Source organism: Sylvia atricapilla, chromosome 10 (genome assembly GCF_009819655.1).
Source record: "Sylvia atricapilla isolate bSylAtr1 chromosome 10, bSylAtr1.pri, whole genome shotgun sequence".
NCBI classification, from domain to species: Eukaryota; Metazoa; Chordata; class Aves; order Passeriformes; family Sylviidae; genus Sylvia; species Sylvia atricapilla.
The window spans coordinates 24121508-24149362 of NC_089149.1; the positions used below are offsets into that span (position 1 = coordinate 24121508).

The window sequence follows — 27855 nt, forward strand, 5'->3', positions numbered from 1 at the left end:
AATAACACAATGGAAAGAAAAAGTCTCTATCTTTCTAATTAGGACAAATTTTAATGAAACAGAAATGAAACCATGTCATTGCTTAAATCTATGGGCCAGACTGCAGTTTATACCATTCCTTTGTAAAAATCTACAGAGATCCAATCTTTCAGACCACTTCTGTCTTATTTACTAGAGCTCTTTGTTTTCCTTAATTTTGAAGCATTTTTGTATGGAAGTTGGTGTAAGCTGTTATCTCCAAACCTGTCTGACACTTCAGGTCTCTAGGGAACAACAGATTCTTATACCCTTATATTTTTTGCTTATCCTGTTAATTGTTACTGTTTTCCTGACAAAATCTTTCCAGTCTTTCCCCTGATGAAGACATAAGCCTCCTGCTTTGCAGTAATGAGCTCCCATACAGCTGTATTCCAGTAGCTGTTTTTCCTTAGAACACACGATGTCAGTTATTTCCATGTCTTACCTGTTTAGTTCTCATTTTGGAATCTGGTGACAGATTGTTGTAGGTGTAATGGGCCTGTGTGACTCCACAGAAAAGGACAGCAACAATACCTGCAATTCAAAGGAAAAACAGTTAGCTGCTTCTCTTTTCTTACTTAGGCTTGCAAAAGCTACATAAAAACCCAAATTAGTCTAACAGCATTTTATAACAAAAGAAATTTGAGATACACGTTCTAAGGACAATCATGCTTTCATAGCATTTCCACTGATGTGTATTTGGAAATTCAAAGGCTGTAGAAAATTTGTTTCAGTTAATACATGGCATGATCCAACCATAATCTAACTGACAGTAATTGTAAGTGTAGGACTAACATATTCAATGTAATATGTAGGAATTTGGAGTATTGGAAAAAATTTGGCAGGGACTGAATAAGAAAGGAAAAAAAATGATTTTGTTACATTTAAATGGTTTGAGACCACATAATGCTGAATGACTGCAACAGGGTAAAATCATTTCAGTCTGTGCCTGATTGTATCTTATCACCAGCAGTGTGTAACAATGTCAAGGTGAACAACACCACATTCCTTAGAAGTGATGCTCTGGCAGGTGCAAGCTGGGCTGCCTGGAACAAGCAGGTCGGTGACCATAGACATGTGGCAGCTGTTATATTCCTAGCTTCTGGAAGATCTGGAGGGGAAGCAGGATTGTCAGGAATAATAATAATAATAAACCAAATTTGTTTTGTGGGGATAATTTTCAGTACTTTTTTGGCTCTGGCCCTAACTCACTAGAATCAGAGAGTAACATCACTGTAATGCAGTATTGTAATTTAAGTAGCTGATAAGATTATGAGGTCTGGATAATGTAGGAGGAACCCACATGGGGAGAAAAGCGAAAGCCAAAAATAGTATCCACCAATAGCCATATGTAAATGCCCATGGAGGAAGAAAGCTCTGTTTTTTTCTTAAACTTGGGGTATGTCTACATAGATAATTATTTACACAACAGCTCAGGGCTTTCTGGTGCCCATTGTGATCGCTGTTCCCTGAAACCTGCACAAGGGGCTGGGCTAAGCACAGAGCCAGCCAGCAGTGGGATCTCTGTGTGCCTGCACCTCCGGGGCTCACTACACACAATTCCCCACCGCTCACCCACGGGTTTTCAGTCCTTGTGCCTTTCAGCCCTTCTCCTCGCTGCAGCACGCCCTAACCAGCCTTTTCCTTCTGCTTCCCCACGCTGCCAGAGGATTTTCAGCTCACAGGCTGCTCACTTGTAGTGACATTAAACTGCTGAGTCTGAGGCAACAAAGCGGGCAGAAAGATGCCTGTCCAGCTTTAGGCACTGTTCATCCTTGTGATGTGATTGTGTTACAGCTTTCTGGGCACGCACGGGGTTAAGCAAGCATGAAGTGAAACGTATAAACCAGTTCCACTGGAAGCAAAGAGCATGAAGTGGAATGGGGAAAGGAATCCCAGTCTGCTCCTCCAGTCCTGGCCTGGAAAGTGGATAAAGCTCCCTCCATCTTCTCCAGGATGGTGTCTCTCCTGACTTTCCAGGGGCCAGCAGGAAGGGGCTCAGTAAGGGGGCAGAATCTGCAGCACTGCACCTGTAGCACAGCAAACCCAATAAATCAATCAGCTACTGCAAAAACATTAATGGGAGCTGGCCAGGCTTCAGAGTCCCAGGAAAAATGGACAGGCACATGCTGAACTAAGGTCAGTTGCCTCAAGCACTGGTGCCTCAACAGGTTCTTTGACAGGCTTATCCAAATCTCTAAATGTTTGAATTTTAGCAGCAAGAGGTAGATGAAATATCCTCCTGCTCTGAACCACAGCACAGAAAAGGAAACAAATCAAAGTAATAATTTAGACCATGCTGAAATTATTTCATTTGGGGGAGATTGTGTGTGTGGGATCTGTGAATTCTCAATAACAGTTAAATTAATCATTACCTTACCATGTCTGTCTTTAGAGTTTCCTTATATTGCTAACCAAGAAAATATTGGCCAAAAAATTATCCAATTTTCTTGCAAGCCCCTCTCTTTGTTCTGGGAAGAACTGGGGCTTGGCATTAATATGCCTCTGATGGAAGAAAAAGTATGGAGTAAATACTTTTGATTTGATTTGGCACAAGGGACAACTACCATCAGAAAGAAAATGAGGAAACAAATCTATGTTTTTCCTCACAAACCACTATGGACATTTGGTTTGCTTCTGGGTTTTCTTTATATTGTAAATTTACCTGTACTGCTTCTACAGAACACTGACTTTTTAGCCAAGAGAAATTTCACTGAGCTTTTAGTGTGTCTTTGTTTTTTATATTTAGTTTTTTTAAGTCTGTTTTGATATTCATTTTTTTTTTCTAGCTACACTATGACTTTCTTCATGGCAAATAATGTGGGGTCGGGTGAGATTGTCACTGCTTAAATATATTCCAGGAGGTTTATATTTTTGTGAGGTCTAATTGCTCTCATAAATGTGTCTAATTCTTTTTTCTCAGTAACCGTATTTGATTGTGCAGAACTGATCTGGGGAGTTTAAAAATTCTCAAGGCATTAATAATATGCACTGGGATGCTCAAACAATGACATTTCAGTTAAAAATACAGCCAAACAGTAATATTGCTAAGTATCACTAGCTCCAGGCTCAGTAACTGAAATGGAGATAAGAGTTTCTGATGCAGTTTCTTCTCTATTAATCATCAGGATGTCAAGTCTTGCATTTTTAAAATAGACTATTAAATTCAACTGTGATTATAAACTGGCTTTGACTGCTAAGAAACTGTTAATTATGGGTAGTGAGAAAACTGAGAGAGTGTCATGAGGAATAAAATGGCTTAAATCTGATTTTGCAATAAGAATAAATGAACTGAACCATGCAATTATGCAAGTGTAGAAACCAGATACCCTGTTTCCAGGGAAGACTGGGGGAATGCAGTGGAATATTTCAATTGCTACAATTGAAAGCTTAATATGTACCAGCCGTGACTCTCACAATCAACAGCTCATTAAAAGGCTTGGAGAAAATTGTTTGCAATGAATATCCATAAAAATGATTACTTAAGAGTAATGACCAATTACATGTTAACTGAAAAGGAAAGAGAAGTACCTAAAGAGGCAAACACAGAACTCTTTAGTTACAGGGAAAAAACAATCTGGATTTCTTTGTAGCACTATTAAAGCTGGATTTTGAAATCACTGGGTAGCAAAGTACTGTATGAACAGTGTAGGGCACAGAATGGGGTTGTTTTTGTGGGCTTGCTTTCACAGGGAAACAGGAAAGAGCAAATAGAACAATACTGGAGCCATAAACAGAAAGTATCCATTAGATGGAGGGAGCAGATAAAGCAAGGTGGCCTTTTATTTGTCCTCAGTTTCAGGCTGTTGGAGACACCTCACTCACTGGCTACTTTTTTTTAAATAGCAAAATTAGCAATTACTGAAACAGTTCTACAACTGCAGAACAAAATGCTGACTAAAAGTAACCAGGGAATGTTTTGAGCTGAAACAGGTGGCAAGTTGTTAAGTGCAATACAGCTCCTTGTGTTCAGTAACAGATTACTGGATTTTTTTCTCTTAATATAAAAAATGAGAGACTTCACTGAAAAATGTTTATATCACTAGTAAACTTTCAGCTACAGAACAGCCTCTTCCAAGAGGTTTTATTAGAAATGAAAGCCTTTTTTTTTTTTTTTTTTTTTTTTTTTGTAACAGAGAAATTGAGACAGCTTGTTAGCTGTTAATACAGCTAGAGAACTTATTCTTACATTAGTTTTTACAAATACATGTAGTTGAAATCATTGTTGAGTCAAAAGCTAGTAATATAAAAAATATAGCAACTATATAGGGACTTGTATATTTAATAGTATTTTGGTGATGGTGTGAATCTTAAAATTATAGTGTAGGAATTAATTTACAAGTGCTGCTCTGAAAATAGCTCCCATATTGTCACTAAAAGACAAAATCTTTTTTTACATCATTTCACAAACATGCAAATAAGGAATGTCAGAGGAGAGCAGCATGTGCAATGTTCTGTTAATGCGACCCTGGAAGTGAGTGGCCACAATCAAAACCTGAGAATTTGCTAATTTGAGAGATTAAATCAGACATTTTTCTCCAGCTGTGGGGTCTTCTGGTAGTAAAAAAGGGAATTTAGAAAAAGAAAACCCCCAAACTGCTTCCTTCTCAGGGAGCAAAGGACTAGATAAAAAAACCAATATAGCTTCATTTCAAAAGATCTGTAAGCAAACTGACCAGTTTTTATCCCAACTTCGAAGGCTTCCAGAGTTTCTGGGATGTCTCTCTAAAGATGCACTACAGACTAAAATCTCACAGTAAAGCAGCAGGAATTGGTCTTTCATCAAAAGTGGTGAAACGCGTGGGAAAAGGAACAATGAGGATTGGGTAAAAGACAAATTATTTAAATCAGATAACATTTACTTTGGAGTCATATTTATGTCAGAATGTCCACAGCCCCTGGTGGGATGCAGGCTGAATGTGCTCTGCCCCCAGTTGCTGCAGGAATGAGGCCATACACCCAGTGGTGACAATGTCCCTGTCCAGGCTGTTTTCACTGAGGGTACCAAGTGTGACTAATCATTTTCTTGAGACTGAAGAAAAGATTTAAGTCTTCTTGCACCAGACCTGCACCAATGCAGAACCAAAGCTTGTGCTTTGTTCATGAAGCTTTTATCTCTGGAGTTAAGGTTGATTTTATGTTGAAGTGACAGAAAGCAACAAAAGATGGGGTTGAAGGGAATTTTTAGGCCCTTCTCTGTTCATTGGTACTGCACCTGGCTGCTTCAAATGAGACCTGGGCTTCAGTGTTGTACTTTTGTAACCCCAAATGAATTGCTGAATTCAATTTCCATTGGAACTCCTATGGTGACATATAACAGCTTTTATTCTGGAAACGCTTAGAGCGCTTACTCTGTTTATCCTGAACCTCTGCACTGGCAATAAGACTCCACTATCCACATTTTATGTGACTGATCTTTGGTCTCAGTTAATGCCTTGCTAGAATATGGACTTTTCTCTAAAAACAGACACATTTCTCCTTTTTTCTTCCTGCCCTAGAAGAGTGTACCTACAGCAGCTATTAAATTAGCCAGACCCAGACTCCAGTAAAGGATCTGCAGCAGACCAGCTCAGCTGTCCTCTGTCTCTGCACAGCAGGGCAAATGCCATCTTCTGGCCTATTGTTTTCCTAATTAGGATGAGATTTCATCCTATTCTCCTGGGAGTGGCAGAACTAGAGCTTACAAGGCTTGTGGTCTCTTTCCTTTTGGCCTGGAAGCCAAAGTACCCTTCTCCCTCCTCACTGGCAGGAGTCTGGCTACTCTGCGTGACACAGCACGGCACATTACTAATGAATAAAGAAAAGAAAACACACAGTTTAGAATTTAAAGCCCAGAATATCTTCCTTGTACAGAATAATGTCAGCTCAGTGAATTAAAGCCCATCAGGCACCAAACTGCCTTGGTCTCACAGTGCAGACAGGAATGTTTTGGTAGATCCCTTCTGAGAGTGTCACAAGAAGAACTGATCACGGCATTGAAAAAAAACAATGAGGTAGACGACAGATTCTAGACAAATCACAGCAAACAGATAGGAGAAGTGAACAGCATGAGGAGAAATGCACTTTGTCAGGAGTATTAAAGAAAATGGAAGTTGGTGACATTCTCTCTTGCTATGTCCTAAACACAAAGGTAACACAAAATTGCCCCAGTGAGAGACCAGATCTTTGGACTCATCCTGAGTACCTCATTCATAATGTGCTGCTTATTTATTTTTGGAGGAAAAGGAGGAAAGGCTTTCCTGCTAGGTAGACTGATCTGCTGTGAGCCCCTGAAGAAGGCGGGAGTCACAAAGGCAGAAACATCACAAAATATTCAGACAAGAATTGCTGAAGGGGCGGAAGCAGCAGTAATTTATTATCACAAGCTTTTTGCTTTATAATGGTCAGAAACCAAAGGGCTCTGAAAAACAGTAAAGGAACAAAAATGACACTCTCCAACAATTTTTTCCTTCAAGGTCTATTGTCTTTTTTGTCTTCATAATGCAGATCTTCAGTGTGTAAAGATCAGAGGAGCTTGGCTGCAAGTTTGATGCCTTTACACTGAGTCACTGTGTGACTTTGAAGCATGCACCAGCTGAATACATACATACAAGACAGTTCCCATGCACATGCTCTGGTGTATTTCTGCAGATAAATTAATCTCTTTTTATTTGAATATCTGGTCCCTTCAAACAGCTGTAGATAGAGAAGGTCTAACTGAGATGACCATTAAATGCCCATGTACATCACGGAACCTTTCTCAGACTGAGTGATCATTTAAAATTTAGAAAGTTTTACTAATTATAAACCAAGATAACATGCAATTAATAAATGCAAAGTTGTACTTTCCTCATTTATTTCAACAAGTGCTTAGTTTAAATTATTTATGATTTTTTTTCATAGCCTACTAGTAAATACTACGTAATGAACTTTGCAAATGAAAACAACTCTATTAACACTGACCTTACTCTAGTATTCTGTTATTACAGCTTTGCTCAGCAGTCAGGAATGATATACTCCAGGGCAAATGAGAAAATGCACAAATTAGGTTCTACTGTATAAGAATCAATTTATCATGCATATGTCACTGCTTGATGATATAGCTACAAGATTAATAACCATAACATTAATTTATAATTTCCAGTTCCCTGTATAACAATAATTGTGTAGTCATCCCAGATTTTTCTTTTGATTTGCTGGTTCGATCACATCCATTTTTCATCTAGGGTGAGGCCCATATATTGTGTGTTATATATCATGGGATATCTTGTGGCAGAGCAATGAAATATTTTCTAAAATATTGACCTGTACCACTCTCCATTTAAATTTTATTTTAGAGATCTGCAAGCTAAACAACTGAGCCCTACTACCTACTTTACCCACTAAAAAACCAGTATAGCCCATTATTTCTAAATTATGAAATACTTCAATATTACACATCAAAAAGCTCAGAATGATTGAAGGACTGCTGTGGAAAGCATCATAAGAATAAAATTATTTTGCAATTACATTATTTAATAGCTACAGGGAAGTACTAGTCTAGTGTTAATCCTTTGAAGTTCATGTAGAAAAATGAACAGAGAAAACACAATATCCAAGGAAAATGAAGATGAGCAGAGGCATAAATGTCTAATGGAACAAGTTACTTTGGAAGCTGGTCAGCACTAGGAGTGTGGTCCATTGCATGCAGTGCTGCAGCTGTGCCACTGCTGGAGTGAGGCTCTGTCTAAGGACAGGCACAGGCGACTGAAAAACCAGAACCTGCATGCACTGAGACAAAGGGAAAAGCAAGAAAGCTGGGAAAGACTGGAAATGACAGAGTGTGGATTAAGAGCTGAGTGTGTCCTGAAGCATGACTCAGTTTTTCCTGGGCTCTCCCTGCTTTCTGCAACAGGTGCTTTGTGTGGACCCACCTGTGTGGGGACTGCACAAACTGCATTTTGCACAGATTTCCTCACCACGGGTATGAGAAATCAGAGCTGAACCAAAGTCTGGGGAAAAAGTCTCAACCAACAGAGTGTTTCTGCTGCTGAACTTGGAGTTTAAAATAATGCTTTGAAAGGAGGGAGTTTGAACTATTTCAGAGGAAACAGAGAAGAAAAAAGCAACATCAAAATTGGTTAAGCCAGACAACTAAAGAGTAATGTCAGCACAGTACTAATAAAATAAATGCATTTATAAAACACAGCTTTGAACTTCTGAAGCCACAAAAAAGGCTCCATGATTTTTTTCTGTAATAACAGGTTCTGACTAAAGCCTTGTACAGAAATTAAATTATAAAGATTTAACTGGTAGATGTTTCAAGATTAAACTTTGCCTTCTCAGAACAGTGTAATTAAAAAATTTCCATGTGAAACTCAGAACCCATGAAAAAATAGTCATGATAAAATGCTAGTGACAGACCTAAAAATGCTTGATACTTTTTATTGGAATATATGTGTTGGTGAAGTAATTATCTTTCCTCTATCAGTTCCTTTTTTGATAACAATTAGTTAAATTTCCCAACAATTTTCTATTTTTTGCCTTAAATTGAAACTTTACTTTGGTTCCACTCCCTTCCTCTGTCTCTGCCTCGGTCCATTTAAAATTGCTTACCATGGCTACCACCACCATCTGTGGTGTTCAATAATTAAGTCTTTTATTTCAGATATTTTATATATTACAGCAGGAAAGAGCAATGAAATACTCTTTAGGGTAACTACCAAGAGAGACTCTGCTGTCCATCATCATGTTTGCAGCATGCAAAAAAAGACATATGCCAATTATTTTTGTCTGGACTTATAGTCTGTTCCTATGCCTGAGAAATGGAAATTACCTTTGGTGCAGCGCCTGAGGCTCTGAAAGATATTAGTGTTTCCTTTACAAATCTACTTTTTGTGTGTAATGTATAATCAATTGTTCAGTTGGTGAAACAGCATCCTTGTGCTCTGTGAGGAATGCATTTTAAAACAGTCCTTACTTGGAAGTCAGTGATTAGGAAATCAGTAGCAGACAAGATATCAACAGTCACCCTCCTTTGCTTCCATTTTTCTGTAGTATTCTTGCCACATTTTTAAAAGCTTGTTGAATCTAACTCCAGGCATCAGCTCAGACTCTCACAGCCGCTCACTCCCTCTCTCCCTCCTCCCGGGTGGGATAGGGGAGACGATGACAAGGGTAAGAGTGAGAAACCTTCTTCCTCCCGCTTCTCTTGCTCTGGAATGGGCCAGCTGGGATCAGCTGTCCTGGCTGTGTCCCCTCACAGCTGCTCGTGCACCCCCAGCCCCTTTGCTGGTGGAGTGAGGTGAGCTGTGGTGAGGAGCAGAAATTCCTTTGGCTCTGTACAGGTGTTTCTCAGTGATACCTGAAATCTCCCTCAATTACCAATGGTGCTTCAGCTCCACAGCAGCCACTGTGAAGAAAATTATCACAACCCTTGCCCAAACCAGCACAGAGCTGTTAAGAGACAAAATGGACTTTCATTCCACCTGGTATCTGATTTTTCTTGATGTGATGAAATACCATCCTTTTGTTCAGTTCATGTACCACTGTTTTTATTCATGGGCCTGAAGAATTTGGCAGTAAACAGGAATGCAAAGTTGTCTAATTAGTACGGCAGAGATGCAGCTATTAAACCCCATTCAGAAATAGTTTGATTGTGTGGCTGATATTAAAAAAGTAACATGCTGGCTCCAGAGAAGTCAGTAAAAATATAACTGTTGCCTTCAGAAGGCTTTGAACAATTTTGCAAACAAACCAGCATGGGCTGCATTACCACCCCATTAAGCATTTTCCTTTTGATTTTCCCTGACATTAATTAGAGCACTGGATTTCAGGGGCGACAACCTCAAGAGCATTAAAACAATCAAGGTCATAGAAACTTTGTTCTTCTGAATCACACTATGCAACAGCTTGCTGTGGAGGTAAACTATATCTATTTACAAATTTTGCCTAAACTTCTGTGTACACGTTAATGGAGGCCCTGGGTACATAATTGACTTTTGTATGTGACAAAATTGACAATTTTGTACGTGATTGTACAATTTCTTTCCTGGCATTAATGAAAAAATGATCGGATCACACATCACTGGGACATGGCTGAGCCAAATATGTACATGTAGGTGCACTGAACCAAATTACTTTTTTCCCCCTAAGTACAAAGGTGGATGCAACCCCCTGCCCCTGTTCTTGGTTCACTATTGACAATTGCTCTCAATTTTTGATAATTGAGACAAAGGAGAAGGGCCCAGGATCTGGAGTGTGTGCAGAGGAGCACACAGTCTGCTAATCCCAAGGCACTGCCTCTTTCCTTCCTTGTACTTGCTGTTATCTTCGCTCCCATAGCTGGCCAGAAAATAGGGGGATTAATAGAGGGACTAATAGGGATGGGATAATGCAGGGAAGAAAGACTGAGGACTTGAGCCTGATCTATTATGTCTTTGTCTGCAAGAACTGTTCAATGTCACTACAGAATTGTTCTTGAAGATGAAACAATCTTCAGTTATAGCAACAGGCTTTTAGAAGCTTTATATATGAATGATGTCAAGCCTAAAGTAAACCATGCATTTTACCCACACTAGAGGCATATTATAAAATTGCTTTTATTTCATTAAATTCAACACTTACCTGTAAGCCCAGCAGCTTCTGCTGATAAGAAGGCACTCCAGGACAGGAGGAAAAACAGACCTGTCTCCAACATAGGAAACTCACAGAGCTTTGTAAATTTGGTCAAGTGCTAAAAGATTACTAAGGAAAAATAAAAACCCAGCTTGTTTCAAAAGCTAAAATCACCCTCAATCTGAGAAAGATGAAAGAAAGCAAGCTCCCCCATCATACTCATCTACACGTGTTGAATTTGGGAAAAACTGCACAGCTCCTAGCTTATCTCAAGGAGGAGTATCCAGAAGAGATTTTAATGTCAGCTGTTCTAAGTACTTTTGTGGAGCTTGTGTTACTACCTAGTTGATTGCATTTGATATTCTTTTTCCCATAAAAAAAGGAAAAGGAAGTAATTTTTTCCAGTTTTATAAAAAAACCTGATATTTGTTTGCATTTATGTGAATCCGAGAAAGATCAAAATCACTGATCTTTCTGCAGCAGCATTTTATATGAACTGTAAAACATAAGAAAAAATCCAGGGCAACAGACAGAGCTTTCATTTGTAGCTAAGTTAAACTGAATGGCCTTGTTGGTCACACTGGCACGGTGTAGTGTTTCCCTTGTATTTTTTGTATAATTGCTGCTAGCCTGGAGTTCATAAATAGGTTGCTGTTCTTAATAAATTCATGTTTGAACCTCAAAGTACTTCAAAGCACTTCACTTAAAATATAATTATTTACAAATAGGATGATAAAGGCCAGAGTTCTGCCTAATGGTAAATGTAAAAAAGAAATTTGTAGATTCTGGCAAATGACATTTCCTGACAATTTATGATTTGTCTGTTGGTTTACAAACTCTTCAGCCTAGAGTGAAAAGCTTCAGGCTCAAACTAAAGATGGTCACTCTCAGATATTGCATATTTTTTTCCAACATATGTTGATTTGCTCCCTGAAAACAAACCGTAAAGGATATTAAAGCTGTGACAACAGCATAAGAGGATCCCATGGCAAATGATCCAGCAAAGATCCCCAGAAAATTTCCCACTGACTGAAAGAAAGCAGCAGCATCAAAAGCATTAGGATTCTCCTTAGGACTGTAAATGGATATAGAGCTGAAAAGAAAACAAAGGGGTGGGGGAGAGGGAGAGAAAAAGGAATAACAAATTCAATCACATTGTAACAACTTTGGAATCAATAATTGAAAATGAACAGTTTTAGGCACTCAAAATGCAAAACAAGGCTTCTCTGGGCTAATAGCAGATGAGAGCAGAGCAGATGGGGACTGGGGAGAAGCAATTTGTTTTCAAGGTATCACACTGGAAATAGTCTACTGCCAGTCAGCAACACTTTTATACTAGAAGTGCCATAAACAATATTGTTTCCAGGCCAAAAAAACATTAAAAGGGGGTAGGTGGATAAGAAAACTGCAGGGAAGATAGAGAACTTTGAATTATTTATTTGCCATATGTCCTCAGAGCAGTTACATATTCCCAAATATCCTCGATAAAAAGTGCAGCTTTGTGGCTGAGGCTCAAATGGGTGACACAAATCACAGCAGGTAGCACACATGCAGCAGCAATTTTGTCACTATCCACCAAGTATTTTCCTTCTTGGTGTAACCCTGCATAACCAGGGCTGGAGCTGTGGCAAGAGCTCAGCAATGGGAAACCTTGTGGACAGAATGGATGTTGTCCCACAGAAAGAAACTGCTGCTGGTTGTCCGAGGCCACCTCCTGTTTCCCTCCCCGGAGTGCAAAATACCAGAAATATTTTGGAATGGGAAAGGATGCCACCAAAGCAAAGGGGCTGTGCACCACATAACTCTTTGAGTGTCTCAGAGTTATTTGCCACCAGTCAGTTGTCACCCAGAACAGCAGTAGCTCCAGGGGTGCATGTCTTTTTCCTGGTTGAAATTTTATATAGAACAGATACAAAAGAGCTCTAAGCCTCACAATCTAACTAAGCAACATTTTAGACTTAGATTTGAGATTTAATTAAGCAACATTTAGGTTTTGTGTTCTGTTGCTTTGAGTACTGTTTTGAGTGCTTTTATGATCCTTGTCTAAGAAAATGAGCTGAGCTTGGCACTGGCTTCCAGAACATGTCTTGGATTCTGGAAAACAATTGGTATTTTAAGAATTAAAATGTTACAATTTTTAAAAAGTTGTGAATATTTTAAGCTTTTGGATATTAAGAATGTGATCCTTGCAGTCCGATGTTTTTCATTTGGAAATAAAGCTTAGTGTTGAAGTTCTGCATAAAGGATTTTCTAAACAGTTGCATTGAAATAACACGAAGGTGTGAAAACAGTTTTCATGCTTTCAGTCTGCAAAAATGGCACAAGGATTCTCAAGGCATATGCTGGAGCACCACAAATATGAGGGGTGAATGCTCATGTACTGCAACAGAAGTAACTAAGCACTACAATCTGTTATCTGTGTGCCGATTAGCACCACCACAAAATCAGTGAGATGATTTCTAGTGAGAGGTGCTACTGACACAAGGACACAAAGCACTGGTAATCAGTAACGTTGCCATCTAAATTTTCCATCCTTTTTCAACTGTGGCTTTCCTAGACCAGGGGATCAATTATAATTCTTCGTTTCTCTTGCCTAAAAACTTGTAGGTGTGTCTTGACAGCAAAGCGGCCACTGGGTTCTTTGATGTTTGTCCCTGCCAAGTACACAGAGACTGCAGCTGCTGGTCTGCTTTGCTTAGTGAATTATAAATCAGGAAATGAACTTTTGTGCCGTGGCCTGCATCGAGTGGTGAATTCAGAGAGGTCCTAAAATCAAGGGAAATTGTTCTGTTAGAGTGATGGGCTCTGACCATGATAGGGATGCTCAGTAACAAAAAAAGTCTTGACAGAGAGTAAAAATTTATTAGTCAGATGTAAGCCATAGTCCACAAATGGCTTTTTATTAAGTATGTTAATCTTAGGACAAGAAAAGCTGGCTTTATTAAGATTGGTTAGGGTTACAGTCTGCCCTCCAATCTACCAACAGGTTTCAGGTATGAAGAAAACTAGAAGAAAACATCCTGTTCTTAATGTGCTCAATTCAGGATCTAATATGAAACCACTCATTCTCACTGAAAAATTTTTCTACTCAGTGTGCCCCCCATGATTTTTTAAAAACACCATAAGATGACATATGCTCATTAGACTACTGTGGTTTCTGGTCTAAATCTGCCCAGAACTCCTGTTTCCCTGCAGTCCAAAGAATATCTACTTCTATATTTCATTTTGCATTATTCTCTACTATTTATTTTTCTGGATACATTTCTTTTCAGCACTAACTTTTAATCCTTTCAAGCATCCAAAATACACAGTTACCTGACAGTTTTTCTATATAAGCTGCAATTTAACAGAAGAGGATTTTATCCTGTTTATTTCACTACTTCCTGCCAAACCAATTACTTGACCTAAAAACAAAATTGCAAAGTTTAACACTGGAGAGAACCATAATTAAAATTATAGTGCCTCTACCCTTCTTCTTTTTCCTTGGAGAGCAATTCAAGAGGCCTGCTGGCGTGACTTGCCCTCTCTGCTATCTGCTCTGTGCTCTCTGTTCAAAGAGGTTGATTGCAGTTCATTAATAAGCAATGTGGGAGAGTCTGAAACTAAATTTCAAACTGTTTTTAGGTTTCTGAGGTTTTCTAAACGCTGAAAGAGTTTAAGGAAAAAAAACCCAAACAACTCCAAAAGGGTTTGTTTCTGCAAATTTGTATCAGAGGTGGATTAAGGGAGTCCTCAAAGTAAAAGCAGTAGGGCACTTTTCAGAGAATGATAAATGAACAGATCTGATGGCAAAGGCCTGCTTTATCTGCCACCCATCATGAGAAAGAGTGCAGGGACAGGAATGACAGAGTTTTTGTTGGCTCCTCACTGAATGCCCAACACATGTATCTCACAGACCCCTGTCCCAGTCCCTACTACCTGTCTGTGTGTGAGCTTGGTAACCTCTGCCTCTCCTTCTGCTTGGAGTCAGGAATAATTAATACTTCACTTCCTGGCTCGTTCTTATAAGGATTAGCCAGCACTTTCTATATTAGAAAACCATTGAACAGATCTCTTTTTATTTCCAGTTCTGTGTTTCTTTGAGCCAACAGCATTGGACGGGCTCAAGCGCTTTCACAGCTTTCAAAAAAGGAAATACAGGCAGTATTTATATACGCAATACATTGCAAGTGAGGGTGGCAGTTTTTCTTGAAGCAGATAGAAGGATTAACAGTTTGTGTCAGTTTGTACCACACTAAGCATTCCACTTGCCTCCCCTCATCTGTTGAGATCACTTTAGCATGACAAACACTTTCCTTCTACACACTTTATAGGGATCTAATACTAAAGGTCTGCCTGCTAGAAGGGCTTTTGCAGTAGAAAGCATCCAGTCACATTTCCAGTTACATCTTAACTGATCACTTTTTACACCTTCAGTTATTTTTAAGCAAACTCTCATTTATTCATAAGATCTTTTGCTTCCTGTTAGCTTTCCCAGCCTGTGAGTGCAGCACAATGTTTTTTCCTTGGAAAAAAGAAATAAAATAGAAAGCACATGGCATTGCAGCAAAGGTTTTCCAGTAATCTGTAAAAGTTTTTGGAGGAAAAATCTGTTGTTGAGGTTAAATCTTATATCCTGCTTTTGTTTCTGTCCAAACCTGATGTGCAGAGGGCTAATGTGGCAGCATCAGCTAAAGAGAGTCTAATCAGCTTTAACTAGCAGAACAGCAGAGAGTCTTTGTTTTGACATAAGCCAAAGTGAAGCAACACCTGTATTGGATGAATTTTAGAAAAATGCATTATGCTGAAGAAAATACACTCAAGTATCAAGAAGGAAAATGTGTGCAAACAGGACAAAATTTCTAACAGAATTATGCAGAAACAGATATTATTTATAATAACCAGTGAAGACTAGTTTATTCCTGTCTTTCTTCTGTCTATTTGACTAACATGAAAATAAACAGCTTTGGAGAGGAACATTTATTTCCACTTGCCAAGCCAAAGGGTTCCTTTAACCAAGTGCCCTTCATCATGTGCCATGTAATACTGCACAGAAGACAATCAGGAACAACGTGAAGAAAAGAAAAAAACACCTGAAAATACAGGAAGGTCAGATGTTCCCTAAAATACCTTCATTGAATAAAGTGGGATCTCCCTCAGGTGATAAATAATTATAGAACTACATGGTGATTTTATCAGCTGCTAATTAAGAAAAATGAAACAGGCCAGAAAAAGTATTCTAGAGTTCAAGGTTGTTTTTAAGAGGGAAAGAAGGTTATTTTTTCCTGAGATTATAATTTTGCAGAAAGAGGTAGGTCACTACAGCATGTTAGAAAACTTGGATCTTTCAGAGAAGTAGATTGAATCAAACAGTTTCTGTTCCTACACAACTTTTTGGCTATATAGTTTTCCTAACCGTGTTGGAAGAAAGCCAAAACATCAGAGGTATAATTTACACCCAACGTGTTTGAACCAGAAGGCAAATGTGAAAGCCCATGCGTGGCACCAGACACCCACAGCTTCTCTTGGGAAGTAGGTAAAGCCTGCTTAGGCTGCCTCACAAAAGATCTCCTCACACAGGAGGAATAAAGATAAAAACAATTGGGGAAATTGGGGATGTGACTATTTGGCCATGTGACTATGCCAAATAAAACCCCATATGAAACAGAGAAGGTTTGCAGGCAGTTAAGGCAAAGCAAAGACACACCAGAGCAGGAAGGACTAGCAGAGGCAGCTAATTTTAACAGTTTTGAAAAAAATATGCAGAGATTTTCTAGTGAAAAACTTCAAAAACCAAACAAATGTATTTTTTCAGATGTGTTAAAACAGTGATCAGGACATTAAAAGATCACAGAGGAGTCTTTTGTACATCTTTCTCTATAAAGGAATCTTTCTCCGTGGAATTTATTCCTGACAGTATTTGCAAATTTTTAGATATTTAAGGTTCCTGAAACAGAGACTTTGCAGAAATGTAGATATTAAGTTTTCTATTTATATAGAGCTTTACATAACAGAAAGAAAAAAAAAAAAAAAAAAAAAAAAAAAAAAAAAAAAAAAAAAAAAAAAGAAGAAGAAGAAAAAAAAGATAGTGGTAGTTGAATTGCTGCCCAAATGGCCAGCATTCATTGTGCATACCCAAAATTTTATTCCCCTTGGCAATACAGCAGATCATGGTTTTTTATTCCACTTATACCCTTATTCCAGTTGCATCACTGCTACTGGTATTATTGTTTTTAATTCTAGGGAAAGGTTCAGCAGTTGTATTTAGAAACTATTTTCTAGCTGGGCTTACGCTCTTGTTTCTTTTTGTCTGTGTCATGGCTTCTTCTTTTCTTCCTATGTTTTCTGACCTTCCTTTGTTCCTTTGTAGGCTTTTCCAGAATTTCTAAAATAATAGAGGCCATTTTATCTTGATTACTTTAAACCAAGCTAACACTTACTTTTGTTGTATATGAGCTTTTATTGCTTTTTCACTGGTAAATGTTTTCAGTCTTCTGCTGTGTCCAAGCCTGAGCTGACACACAGCAGCAGCAGCTCGTCAGAGAAAACAACAAATAATTTATGTTGTTCCAGGTAGAGTTTTCCTAAGGCAGATCTTAGTTGTCCTGTACCCCTGGATATGAGCGACTGCAGAAAATCTGTCATTGTCCCTCCTCCTTCTCTGTCTCCCAACCCTTTTTCTTTAGGAAGTCTGCTCTACCTCCTTAGGGAGCCTTGGAAACCATCTACCCTAGTGATCCCATTCCTGCCCTAAAATCCCACCACCTGTGCCAGAAATGGAGCTGGTATCTCACCCACCCGGCTGGGGTTGAACTCAGCTTCCCTGGTGCCAGGAAAAGCTGCCATCCCTGCTGCCAGAGGGGCTGGACCCCTGCATCCTGCTCACCCCGCTCAGAACTTGCTCTCTGCAGGACTGCAGTCACTTTGACTCGTTGAAAGGAGACGTGAGATGATAGTTTTGGCTTGGCATAGGAATATTTCATTCTCAAATGACTGCTATTGCTTCTAATTGCCTAATTTTCATAAATCTATTCGGAAATATCACAGTCACAGTGACAACTCTTTCCTGTCCCACATATTTGAGAGGAATGAAGCACATCAGCAGAAAACAGATGGCTGATAGTGTGGGTTGTCTGTGACAGCATGTGCTTCATTTTGTGTTATCCCTCTGACTTATGAGCTGATCATACCAAAAGGCTCATAATTTACCCATTTCTGTGCCTGCAATACAGAAATTCTGATATCCTTTCTCATTTGGATATCAGAACTATAATCCATCTCACTGTTTAATTTCCATTCTTTTTAAACTTTGCACGAAGAGGAAAGGCCTGTGTATCTAGAGCAGCTTGAAGTCTATCCTCCTAGTTAAGGAGCTTTTAGTGGCTTCAGCAACTGGGAAGATGCACACAGTGCTAAGAAAGTAGAAACTAAGAATCAACCACCAAGGAAGAAAGAAATATATTTATTGTACTAATACCAAGAGCTGGACTTCTCCCCTGCCTGGCATCTCTCCGTAATCACTTATGCAAAGTAGAACTTACAATGTAGAACAGTACTGTAAAAAAGAGGCATTTTTTTTCTGCAAAGAAAACACGACTGTAAAAGTTACAACCCATCAACCCCCTGAGTTAACAAGAAACAATGAACAAGTTAAAAATTCCTCAGTCAATATCTGTAAGGAAAAATGAAATCGTTTTCTTTGTTATTTGAACCAAATCTGCTGCCTGATGTTAATTGTGCCGTGAGGGGAGTCAGATGTGCTGTATATGTAAAGACTCTTGCTAATGTTAGTTCATGAGCCTGAGCAATGTTTTTGGCTTGTACCCGAGGCCCGAGTTGAGAGCTATTGTCCACTCCCAGCTCTTGCACTACTAGCTTTACATTCTTCTTCACAATTTATCTTTGTGTTATCTTTCAATTTTTATCTCCAAATTAACTTAAAGAGCTGAAAAATATTTATCAGAAACATTTACACAATCTTCCCTTTATGTGACAGTTTTCCCATTAGTAGAGGGTGATGAGACCCTGGGATAAGGATTTTCTGTGAAAATGATACATATCTCTTGAAAGCAAAAAATTGAATTGATGTGCAATTGCAGGTGTTCTTTCAGCATAAGCAAGAGTTTAATGTGCTCCTGGAGGCCGAATTCAATCCATGCCTCAGGTTTATTTGTACAAAAGTGACAGAATGTGATACTGTGGGACTTCATTTACTCTATAAACAGAGTGCAAGGAATAAAACAGCAGGGCACATTCACAAGACACTGACTGACGTGCATACAAGGGGTAGGGAAGGTACTGGAAGAATGGATAGTCTTAATTAACCCCCCTCCCTTTTTCTACTAAAATTTTTGGGATAACTCAAGGATGAGGTGACAAAGCCTTTCAATACCCTCGTCTTTCACAGTGACTTCACTCCTGCAAACAGATTTTACATTTATCTGTGTCAGTTGAACTCCACCTGCCTGTTGATAAAATGATGTGGGCTGGTGGTTGCCTGCATGGAGCATTAGAACTCTGCAGCAGATGAGCAGGAAATCACTGATTTACTCTAGAGGAGTGCTCTAGAGGAGAAACTGCCTCAAATCTCCCTCACAGTGATGAGTATCTGAAGTAACTCCACTGATTCAGTGCAGCTGGTATAGATGTGCACTGGTGTTACAAAAAAAGCAGGATATGACCCAAACACTTTATAAGGAAGGTTTTAAGCAGCTTGGTTAGCCATGAAAAAATCCTTTGTTCTTATGGGCAACTATCAGAGATTAAATGGAAACAGTTTCCACTAAATCTTGATTAGATAGTAATTTTCTTATAATCACACAGCCCATGATTTTGTTCAGGAGCAGTTAAGATTGAAACAACAGCAAATGGTGTCTATTTTATGCCAGACAGCATTTTCTTCATTTAGGCTTTGACTCATCCTCATAACACTGCAGGAGAACCCACTAGACCCATGAGCACTGTGAAATACCCAGGGATGACTAGCAGCATTTCTTTATAATAACAGCTGCTTCTTATCCTTCACAAATGCCTAGTCCTACTCACCTCCCCCTCCTCCAGGCTTTAAACCAACTTGTCCCTGAGATTTAGCTGGTTAAACAGCACTACAATACACTGTAATCCTCTCTGAAATCCCCTTCAATGAATGTGAACAAAGGAGTGAGGGTAGAAATTATATCACATTAATATATATCACCTTGCTTAGCTGATCAATGGAAGAACATATACAGCAGGTTCCTGCTTAATATTCAAGGGCTTTTTTCTTCTGTGACCTCTGCTTATGACAATCTGACGCGTTCAAGGGTGGTGCAGCCCCTGTCTTTTCACAGACCACATTCCAAGTGTTGAGGAGCCTGTCTGTGCACAGCTCAGTACTCACAGAGACAGTGAGAGGAGGGAAGCTCTAAGTGCTCAGCCCTCCTCAGCTGGAGGAGAGCAGATTGTCCTCCCTCTGCTTCTGTCCTTCCTCAGTGGGACAGACAAGGGCCCCATTCTCACACCGTCTGCCAAGGCTCAGCTGTCCTCTGGAACTGCTGGGGGTGTGACAGTGGCTGTGAAGCTGACCTGGGAATGTGGAAGAGGAAGGACAGAACTGGGGGCTTGCTGCTGGGAATACTCTACAAAGAATGGGAAGGTTCAATGAGTATGTAGGAGAAAGAAAACTCTCTGTGATTTCTACCAGATGTCAGTTTTAAATTCTACCAGTCATATATATTCTACCAGATCTCATTATAAAAATGTAATGTATTAATTATATGCTTTCATAGATTTTTCTCAGGCATGAGGTGTAATTTTGGTTTTTTCTTCTGTTTTTACTGATATCTCTCTGAAATAAGTTGTCTGTGACACAAAAGTAATCTAATGAAGTCAGACTTTATAATAATCTTTGTTTGCAACAAACCTAGAGCTTAATAAGTATTTAAGCTTCATTTAGGCTTTGACTCATCCTCATAACACTGCAGGAGAGCCCACTAGACCCATGAGCACTGTCTTTTGCAACTCTTTGTCTTTTAAGAGATTTTTATGGTACTGTTTATATTTAGATTATTATACCCTAGATAGAGCTAAGTGTGCTGCTAGAGGATGCAGGTAGCCCCTGGAGCAGGTGGATAATCCACTGCCAGTTCTATGGGCTGTGCCAAATTTCTGGCCTTTCAACAGCCTTGGGCTTTTTTACGTCCAGAATGTTTTCTGTCAGAGATTAAGAGAGGAGCCCTTGGTCCTACTGCCTGCACTGAACTTCAGCTTCTTTAGGAGCTTCTGAAAAGAGCAGTACACTGGGGGGTGATGGTGAATGTAATTGGTAAATATAAGGTACACTGAATCCCACAAAAATCAGAGTGGAAGGACAATGAAAGAAAGTCTGAAGTTTTTCTCTTTCAGTGTTCTCCTTCACTCTGCCCAAGACTCTCTTATGCGTAATAAATAAGAAGAAATGTGATATATCATCCTTCTACAGCCTGTGTAGGCAAAACAGATTCTTTCACAGTCAGAAGGGGGTTAAATGAGAAAAATCTACAGTTCACGTAGCTTTTTACTATCTGGAGTACAATTTATCTATCTCCTACCTGGATTCTTGGAGAGAAAAAAAAAATTAATGCTTCAAGAAATATTGTCAGCAAACAAAATGGTTCACATGATTTCTAATATGCCCAGACCATACTTTAGATGACCCCACCTTAGTCCTGTCTTGGAACAACCTAACCTTGAGGTTGGTGCCAAACATCCCTCTTTAGCTCCATTCTATTCAGGAAAACAATTCCTTTCTCTCAGGTAACACAGTGCAGTGCAAGGGATGTGAAGGGCAGGACAGTTCACTTGGAAGCCTTCTGTGTGAGCACTGCAAGCTGCCTGCGGAGTTTTCCTTTGCATTCGTCATTAGCACTCCTCAAGGATGGCTCACATCGTTTTTTCCCTCACTGGAGACACACCCTGTGTTCTCAGTTGTCTGTTTCTGTGCTCACTGAAAACATAGCTGCTGTGGGAATGGGATTTTCAGAGCTCCATACCCCTATTGATTTTTCCACGTGCCCACCAAACAGCTGATCATTTTTGCCTCTCGCTAATCTGGATTTGAGATGAGCCAGTAATCTAAAGAAGAAAATCTTTTTAATCTCCTGAGCTGTTCAATCCCACCTACTTTTCATTATTGAAAATATTTTTCTATATTTTTCTTTTAAAAAATGGACCAGCTAGGGAAAAAATGACTTGGGCATTGTCTGAATGAAATGCTATCCTGCCTGATAACAAAGCTTCTCTCACAAATATTAGTTCCACTTCTATTGCTTTACAATAAATGCTTGCAGCTGTTGCCATGGCAATCTTAATTTAAAAAAAAATGTATCTAACTGAAGACAAGAAATGCAGCTGTTGTTATGAGAAAGTCTAAAATAAATCCAGATGTGAATTGTATGATCTAGAGTTGGCAGTAATAATGTCAGAAACAAAACATGTTACATGTTTTGTTTTGTCAATATACTGGAGCTGAGGATGGGGATTTAGGGATATTCCGAATTGGAAGTCTCTGTTCCTGATCCAAATATAGCAGATAACCAGAAGGAAATTTCACCTTAGGGAAAGGCACTTGGCTTGCTAAAAGCTGGTCAGCCTTGCATAGAGAATGGCAGTAATATTCCTGTAGGAGAAAGGTGGGCCTCAAGCTCTCCTCTACCTTTCTGCTAATATCCTAACATTTTATTTTTTACAGCTTATAAAAAGAAAAATCCCAGCTATGGCAGAAACCTTAGAATTGCAATATTACCTCTTGTTTACTGCTTTATCACTCTATAGCCTGAAGTTTTTTAACCTGTTACACCTTTAATGTTAGAACATTAAAACAAAATTACTGGACTGTGCTTTACAAAGAAAGCACAATCCAGCAAGTCCCAGTACGTGTACTAATAGTCATCCACTGGAAAAATCCACTGTGCTGGGAAGGTAAATAGTCCATGAAAGTCTCTTCTGGGAAAAAAAAAAATATTAAAAGTAGAATTTCTGAGAAGGTGATAGAAGAATAGGTCCAAACCTATTTGAAAGGGAACCTTAGCTCTGGTGAATGCTGGCTGGAAAGCAATAGCTCCAAGCAGGAGCAGAGAGGTGTTTAGAGGCAGCCTGTGCAGTCTGACAGGGCAGGGTGCAGATGGGCTGAGAGGTGGCTTTGCATCCTCTTGTACCTTTTCTCCTTGCCTTGGAACTGCAAAGGCTGCTCTGTCTGAAGCCCTTCTGAACTGTGGCTGGCTCTCCACAGCCTCAGGGGTTCATTTCAGCAGCTTGGGGCTGCTGAGAACAGAGTCGGGGCTGCTGAACCTTGTGGAAATTGGTTTGCTCAAGCGTTCAGTCAGTGCTGATTACAGCACCCGCCAACACCTCTTGGCAATCTGCAGGATTACTGAACTCCACTCATGGTAAAATTAAACAAAGAGAGGGAATCACCACTCTGACAGGGAAGTTGATGTGGATAGAATTTCAGTCCCAAATTCCAAGGCAATCAAAGCAGTAAAACATTCTTTTTATCCCTAAGGATTACAGCAAGAAGAGAAAACAAGAAAACACACACAGATGCACACTCAAACACTCATTCTGTTTCTCTGACTTTCATCTTCGGGGATGTTTTACTCAAAATAATCGGGAGTCTGTATTTCTTTATCTTTTGTACAGGAATTTTGAATGATAAGTCACCTTTAAGCCTTGCTACTTAAACACGTGCTACTTGAAGGAAATCTAAACATTAATGGGAATCTTGAAAATAACCCGGATGATAAAATTCTACCCATCCCAACTTCCTAAATATAAATCACTGGATCAAAGTGACCTAATACCAGAGACACTGGATGAGAGGTTTTGCTTTGATAAGAATGAATTATTAGTAAGTACACAGGCTTTTGGACACACAGCTGCCAGCTGATTGTGAATTATTCCTCAGTGCTAAGACTGAAAGAGTTAAGGAACATCTTCCTTTGCTAAAATTAAGGTATATGCTAATGGCCTATACAATCTGCTGTGAAAAATCTCACAGAAATGACAGGCAGCCAAATAGATAATTTTTGTTTCTGGCTTTGTAATGACTCCATTGATTTATGGATAAACACGTAGTATAACACATTAATTTCCACCACTTAGTTTAAAAATAAATACTTTCCCTAGTCAGGAAGTTCTATGAGGCTTAAACACAGCTATTAATAAGAGGAAAATAATTCTGCCTAGCTTCATTACCCTCATAATTACTAGAACGTAGGAGTCTTGCCTCAGAAACTTTGCATTCATTTCACTCTAAGAATGCACAATGAAAACATTCTCCAAGCTATGGACTAAGTCCTGCTAATGGTAGAAATGGAATGCAAAACTGTGAACATCCTCTAATGAGAGTTAAGAAATACCTTTCACCTTACTCTCTTGGAATAAAAATACTGCATGAAAGAAGATGTACACTCTTAAGTGGTTCAGGAGGCTGAAATTTTCTTCAGGAATATTTTCATCTAGCTGTAACCTTTTCCCAGAGTGTCTGAAGCAGGGGACAGCAGCCTGCTATGCACTCCATTATTCTCCTTTCTCTCTCTATCACTTCTGGCTGTGCATGCTACAGATCAGTAGAACAAGGTGGAAAAAAACCCTGTTTGATTTCTTTTAAGTGAAAATAAAGTAAACAGTCAGTGAACAGGGATACAAAATTAAAATGCTTTAAAATCTAAAATCTATGTCACTTTTGTGAGATATTGTAATGGAGAAAATACTGAGGGAAAATATGAATATCAGTTTCAATTCAACGTATTGTTGGGATACTATTTTGTTCAAAGTTTTAATCATATTTAAACCTTCCTTTTCAAAATCCAAATTCTAATGTCACTATGTCTCCCCAGAAACGTGCTGAAATTTCATTAGGAATCCAAATAACATACAAATATGCACATTACATTCAGAATATGTAGATCATTATAATTAGAGATTAGTTAGGGAACATCAAAGTTCCAAATGCATTAAGAGCAAAGGGATAAAAGGACTGGATGTCTTTCCTTGGTACGATGGTCTTCACAGGGAATGTTCACAAGTCCCATTGCCCTGAACACAGTGGAAATGAAGGAGCTCTGTCACACTGAGCTCTCTCAGGGCCACTTGCACAACTGCTGCCCTGAGTGTGGTTTGTCTCTGTCACGGCTTGTGACTTTGCCAAAATGTCACCATTGAGACCACATTGCCATGTTGCATTTGCAATTTCCATGAAGATTTCTCCCTCTCTCGCTCTCTCTCTCTCTTTTTTTCCCCTCTAGACTGGCATTCTGCAGAACCATTATAGAGAGAATATCTCTGTGCTTATTTTGGACAGCAGCCTTACAACCACATAATTACAAAGCTTCCTCACTGTACCACTTTGAAATTCAGACTTGTCATTTCCAAGGGGAGGAAAGAGGAAATTACCCATCTGTTTCCTACATATCTTTCACCCTTGTGAAAATGTGACAAAATTATGCAAATTTTTTAAGGTTTCTGAAATGTTTATTTGACAAGTCTCGGTGGGGATCTGATAAACTTCATCAACTAAAAATTTTCCAAGATCTCGGTTTTTTAGGCCGCTACCATTTAAACTTATTATTTTTTTTTTCCTGCAGCTGCTGGTCCCCATATTCAGCCAGCTGCTGTCCCCAGAGCTGTCACATCACCCCTCTTATCCTCATCACCTCCTCTGTTTGTCTCAGTGTGATAAGGAGGATAATGAAGAGGTGCTTGCAGCAGAAATAAAGTCAGGGTCTCTCTCGACTTTAGAGTATGAAGGAGGTTGGAGTTTAAAGTCCTAGATTATGTCTAGAAATAATTTCTTTAATCTCAGGTGGGAGAACCAGGGACTGGTGAGTGCCACAGAAGTGGTGGAGCTGGTCATGCAGTTCAGGACAATGGGTAAAGTGAGATGGGGATTGTGACCATTGTCTTGTGAAAAGATCAAGGAGAGAGAAAGACTGAGACCAACCTGAAAGCAAGTGGATACGAGGAGAGAGCGGAGCTTTGTAACCATTGGAATAAATTCTAAGAATAGAGATTTGCTGAGTCTCATAATTGAAGTAGCTGTGAAGTGCAGTAACTAGAGGTTTGCAGTCACTCCTGCTGTGCCTGGCACTGGAGGAAGGCAACTGATGTTACTGTTATCAATTATTCTCTTTGCTCTAGAGACAAAAGTATGTCCTGAAACCATTAAAGCTCCTGCTCCAAAAGGTGACGCATACACATTGAAATGATATCCTGGGTATGGAGGGTGGGGGGGTTCTGTGTAAGGAAAAATAAACTTAAAAATGACATTTGATTAAAATGTTTACAAACAGCACCTCTCAATTCCTCCTTTATAAGATATGAAAATTTTTGGGGCATTATGTAACTTCTGAGTATTTGATACCATTTGCATAATTTTGATGTGCTTTATAGATATTTCCCCACGCAAACAGAAAAAAATATGTATGTATTTATACAGAAATATATATATATATGTTTAGATTTGCACATGCACACATGCAAAAGAATTTCATGGAGAGTTGTGTCAGCTCTAACAGCCTCAGTGGCTTAAGGACTTGAGCCTTAAAAGATCAAGGCTTGCAGGAGCAAGCAGTTTACCTGATATTGTTGGTAAAAAAAAAAAAGATATGCTTAGAGCAGGTCAGAATGATGAAATTCAGATTGAACTGTAGCACAGAGCATCTGGAGGGGTTCACAGAGGGATCACAAGAGACATCAGTCTTCCCTAGTGTTCCGGGGTAGCCACTGGAAATAGTCCATTCTCCCACAATAGGAATGGGTTCTTTGTTCATGTTATCATAACCTGATCTCCAAGGAACAACCGAATTTTTATGGACTATCCTATTGCAACAAACTCTGTGTTTCTCTGAGATAGCTGTGCTCTCCAGGACTGTATTTCTGGGGATTTGGGCAGTGAATAGGAATTGGTGGCTACCCTGCAAATGAAATGGCAGAAAGGGCTCCCTCACCTTTCTGACACACACTCCTCCTCTGTCTTCTCTGCCAGGAGACATGATATGTATGTTAATTTATTGCAAGAGCCAGACAGACTTTTACACACAGAGAGGATGAAATGAGCTTTCTTTTGGAACACTTCAAGGGAAATAATATCAATACTATCATTTTAAACTAAAAGGGAGTTCTCTGTAAGTAAATTAGATTCTGTATGTAATTATCTTCCTCTCAGGAAAAATCTGCCTTATTCACTAGAGAAAGGTTATTTGGACAGGAAAAAACATCTGGAGGAGCTCAAAAAGCAGGCTGACTTGTACAAGGGTGTACATCAGTTTTGAAGAGCTCCCAATAGAAATCTTTGAAAAGAAGAAGCTTTGATGCCAGTTTGGTCATTTGTAGGGAAAGCGCAGCTAAATAATTGCCACTTAGGTGTGATTTGCAAGGTCTGCAAGCAGCGTTCTTAATTCTGAACTTAAAACTTACCTGTCTGTTTGTGTATAAGTGGACAGAGATACCTGCAGCTACTCTGATTTGATTGGGTCTGACATGTACAGACATTCCCAGCTGATTTGAGCTAAGCTCTATCTTCATACATCCCTCAGGGCAATCCCCATAACACTGCTCACTGAAATCCACTCTAGCTTAGCAGTCTGCAAGGAGAGCTGCCTGTTCAAACAAGTTGCATAGACAAACCAGTGCCAATTAGAGAGCTGTGGTGGGCTGACCTGGCTGCATGACAGGTGCCCACCCAGCCACTCCATCACTCCCTCCTCTGGGTGGGGTAGGGGGAAGAAAATAAGATGGAAAAAACCTCAGGAGTGAAGATAAAGGCACATTAATAAAGCAAAAGCTGCGTGTGAAAGCAAAGGAAAATGAAAGTTTTATCCTTTGCTTCCCGTGGGTGGGTGATGCCCAGCCAGGTACATGGAGCAGTTGCTCCAGAAGATAAATGCAGTAACATTTATCTGCCCCTTTCTCTTAGCTTTAATTGCTGAGCACATCATATGGTCTGGAACATGCCTTTGGTCAGTTTGGGTCAGTTGTCCTGGCTGTGTCCTCTCTCAGGTCTTTTCCACCTCCTGCCATTGGGATGCTGGAGGGACAGAGCTGCTGCTGGGCCAGCACTGAGTTATCAGCACCCTCCCAGCTCCCAGGGCACAGCACAGCTCTGTGAGGGCTGCTGGGGGAATCAACTCCAGCTCAGACACACCCAGCACCACAGAGAGTGAGACCTTTAGCATACATTAACTATATCCTAAGTGAAATATTAATATGGCTCTAATATCAGGAAAAGGGATATGAAATACTAAAATATGAAAAAAAATTGAGGAG

The 27855-nt window shown here is 39.5% G+C and overlaps 1 protein-coding gene and 1 long non-coding RNA gene across 2 annotated transcripts in view; one reads left to right on the forward strand and one right to left on the reverse strand.

Moving 5' to 3' along the window:
• SLC9A9 (solute carrier family 9 member A9) overlaps positions 1-27855 on the reverse strand; it is a 175005-nt gene that overhangs the window by 95135 nt on the left and 52015 nt on the right. Inside the window, exons 7-9 of the mRNA XM_066326367.1 lie at positions 11548-11686; positions 10603-10708; positions 464-552 (exon numbers count right to left, since the gene is read on the reverse strand). Of these exons, the coding sequence (XP_066182464.1) occupies positions 464-552; positions 10603-10708; positions 11548-11686 (334 nt within the window). The remainder of the gene's footprint in view (positions 1-463; positions 553-10602; positions 10709-11547; positions 11687-27855) is intronic.
• LOC136365681 (uncharacterized) overlaps positions 1-27855 on the forward strand; it is a 101693-nt gene that overhangs the window by 37070 nt on the left and 36768 nt on the right. The window lies entirely within an intron of this gene.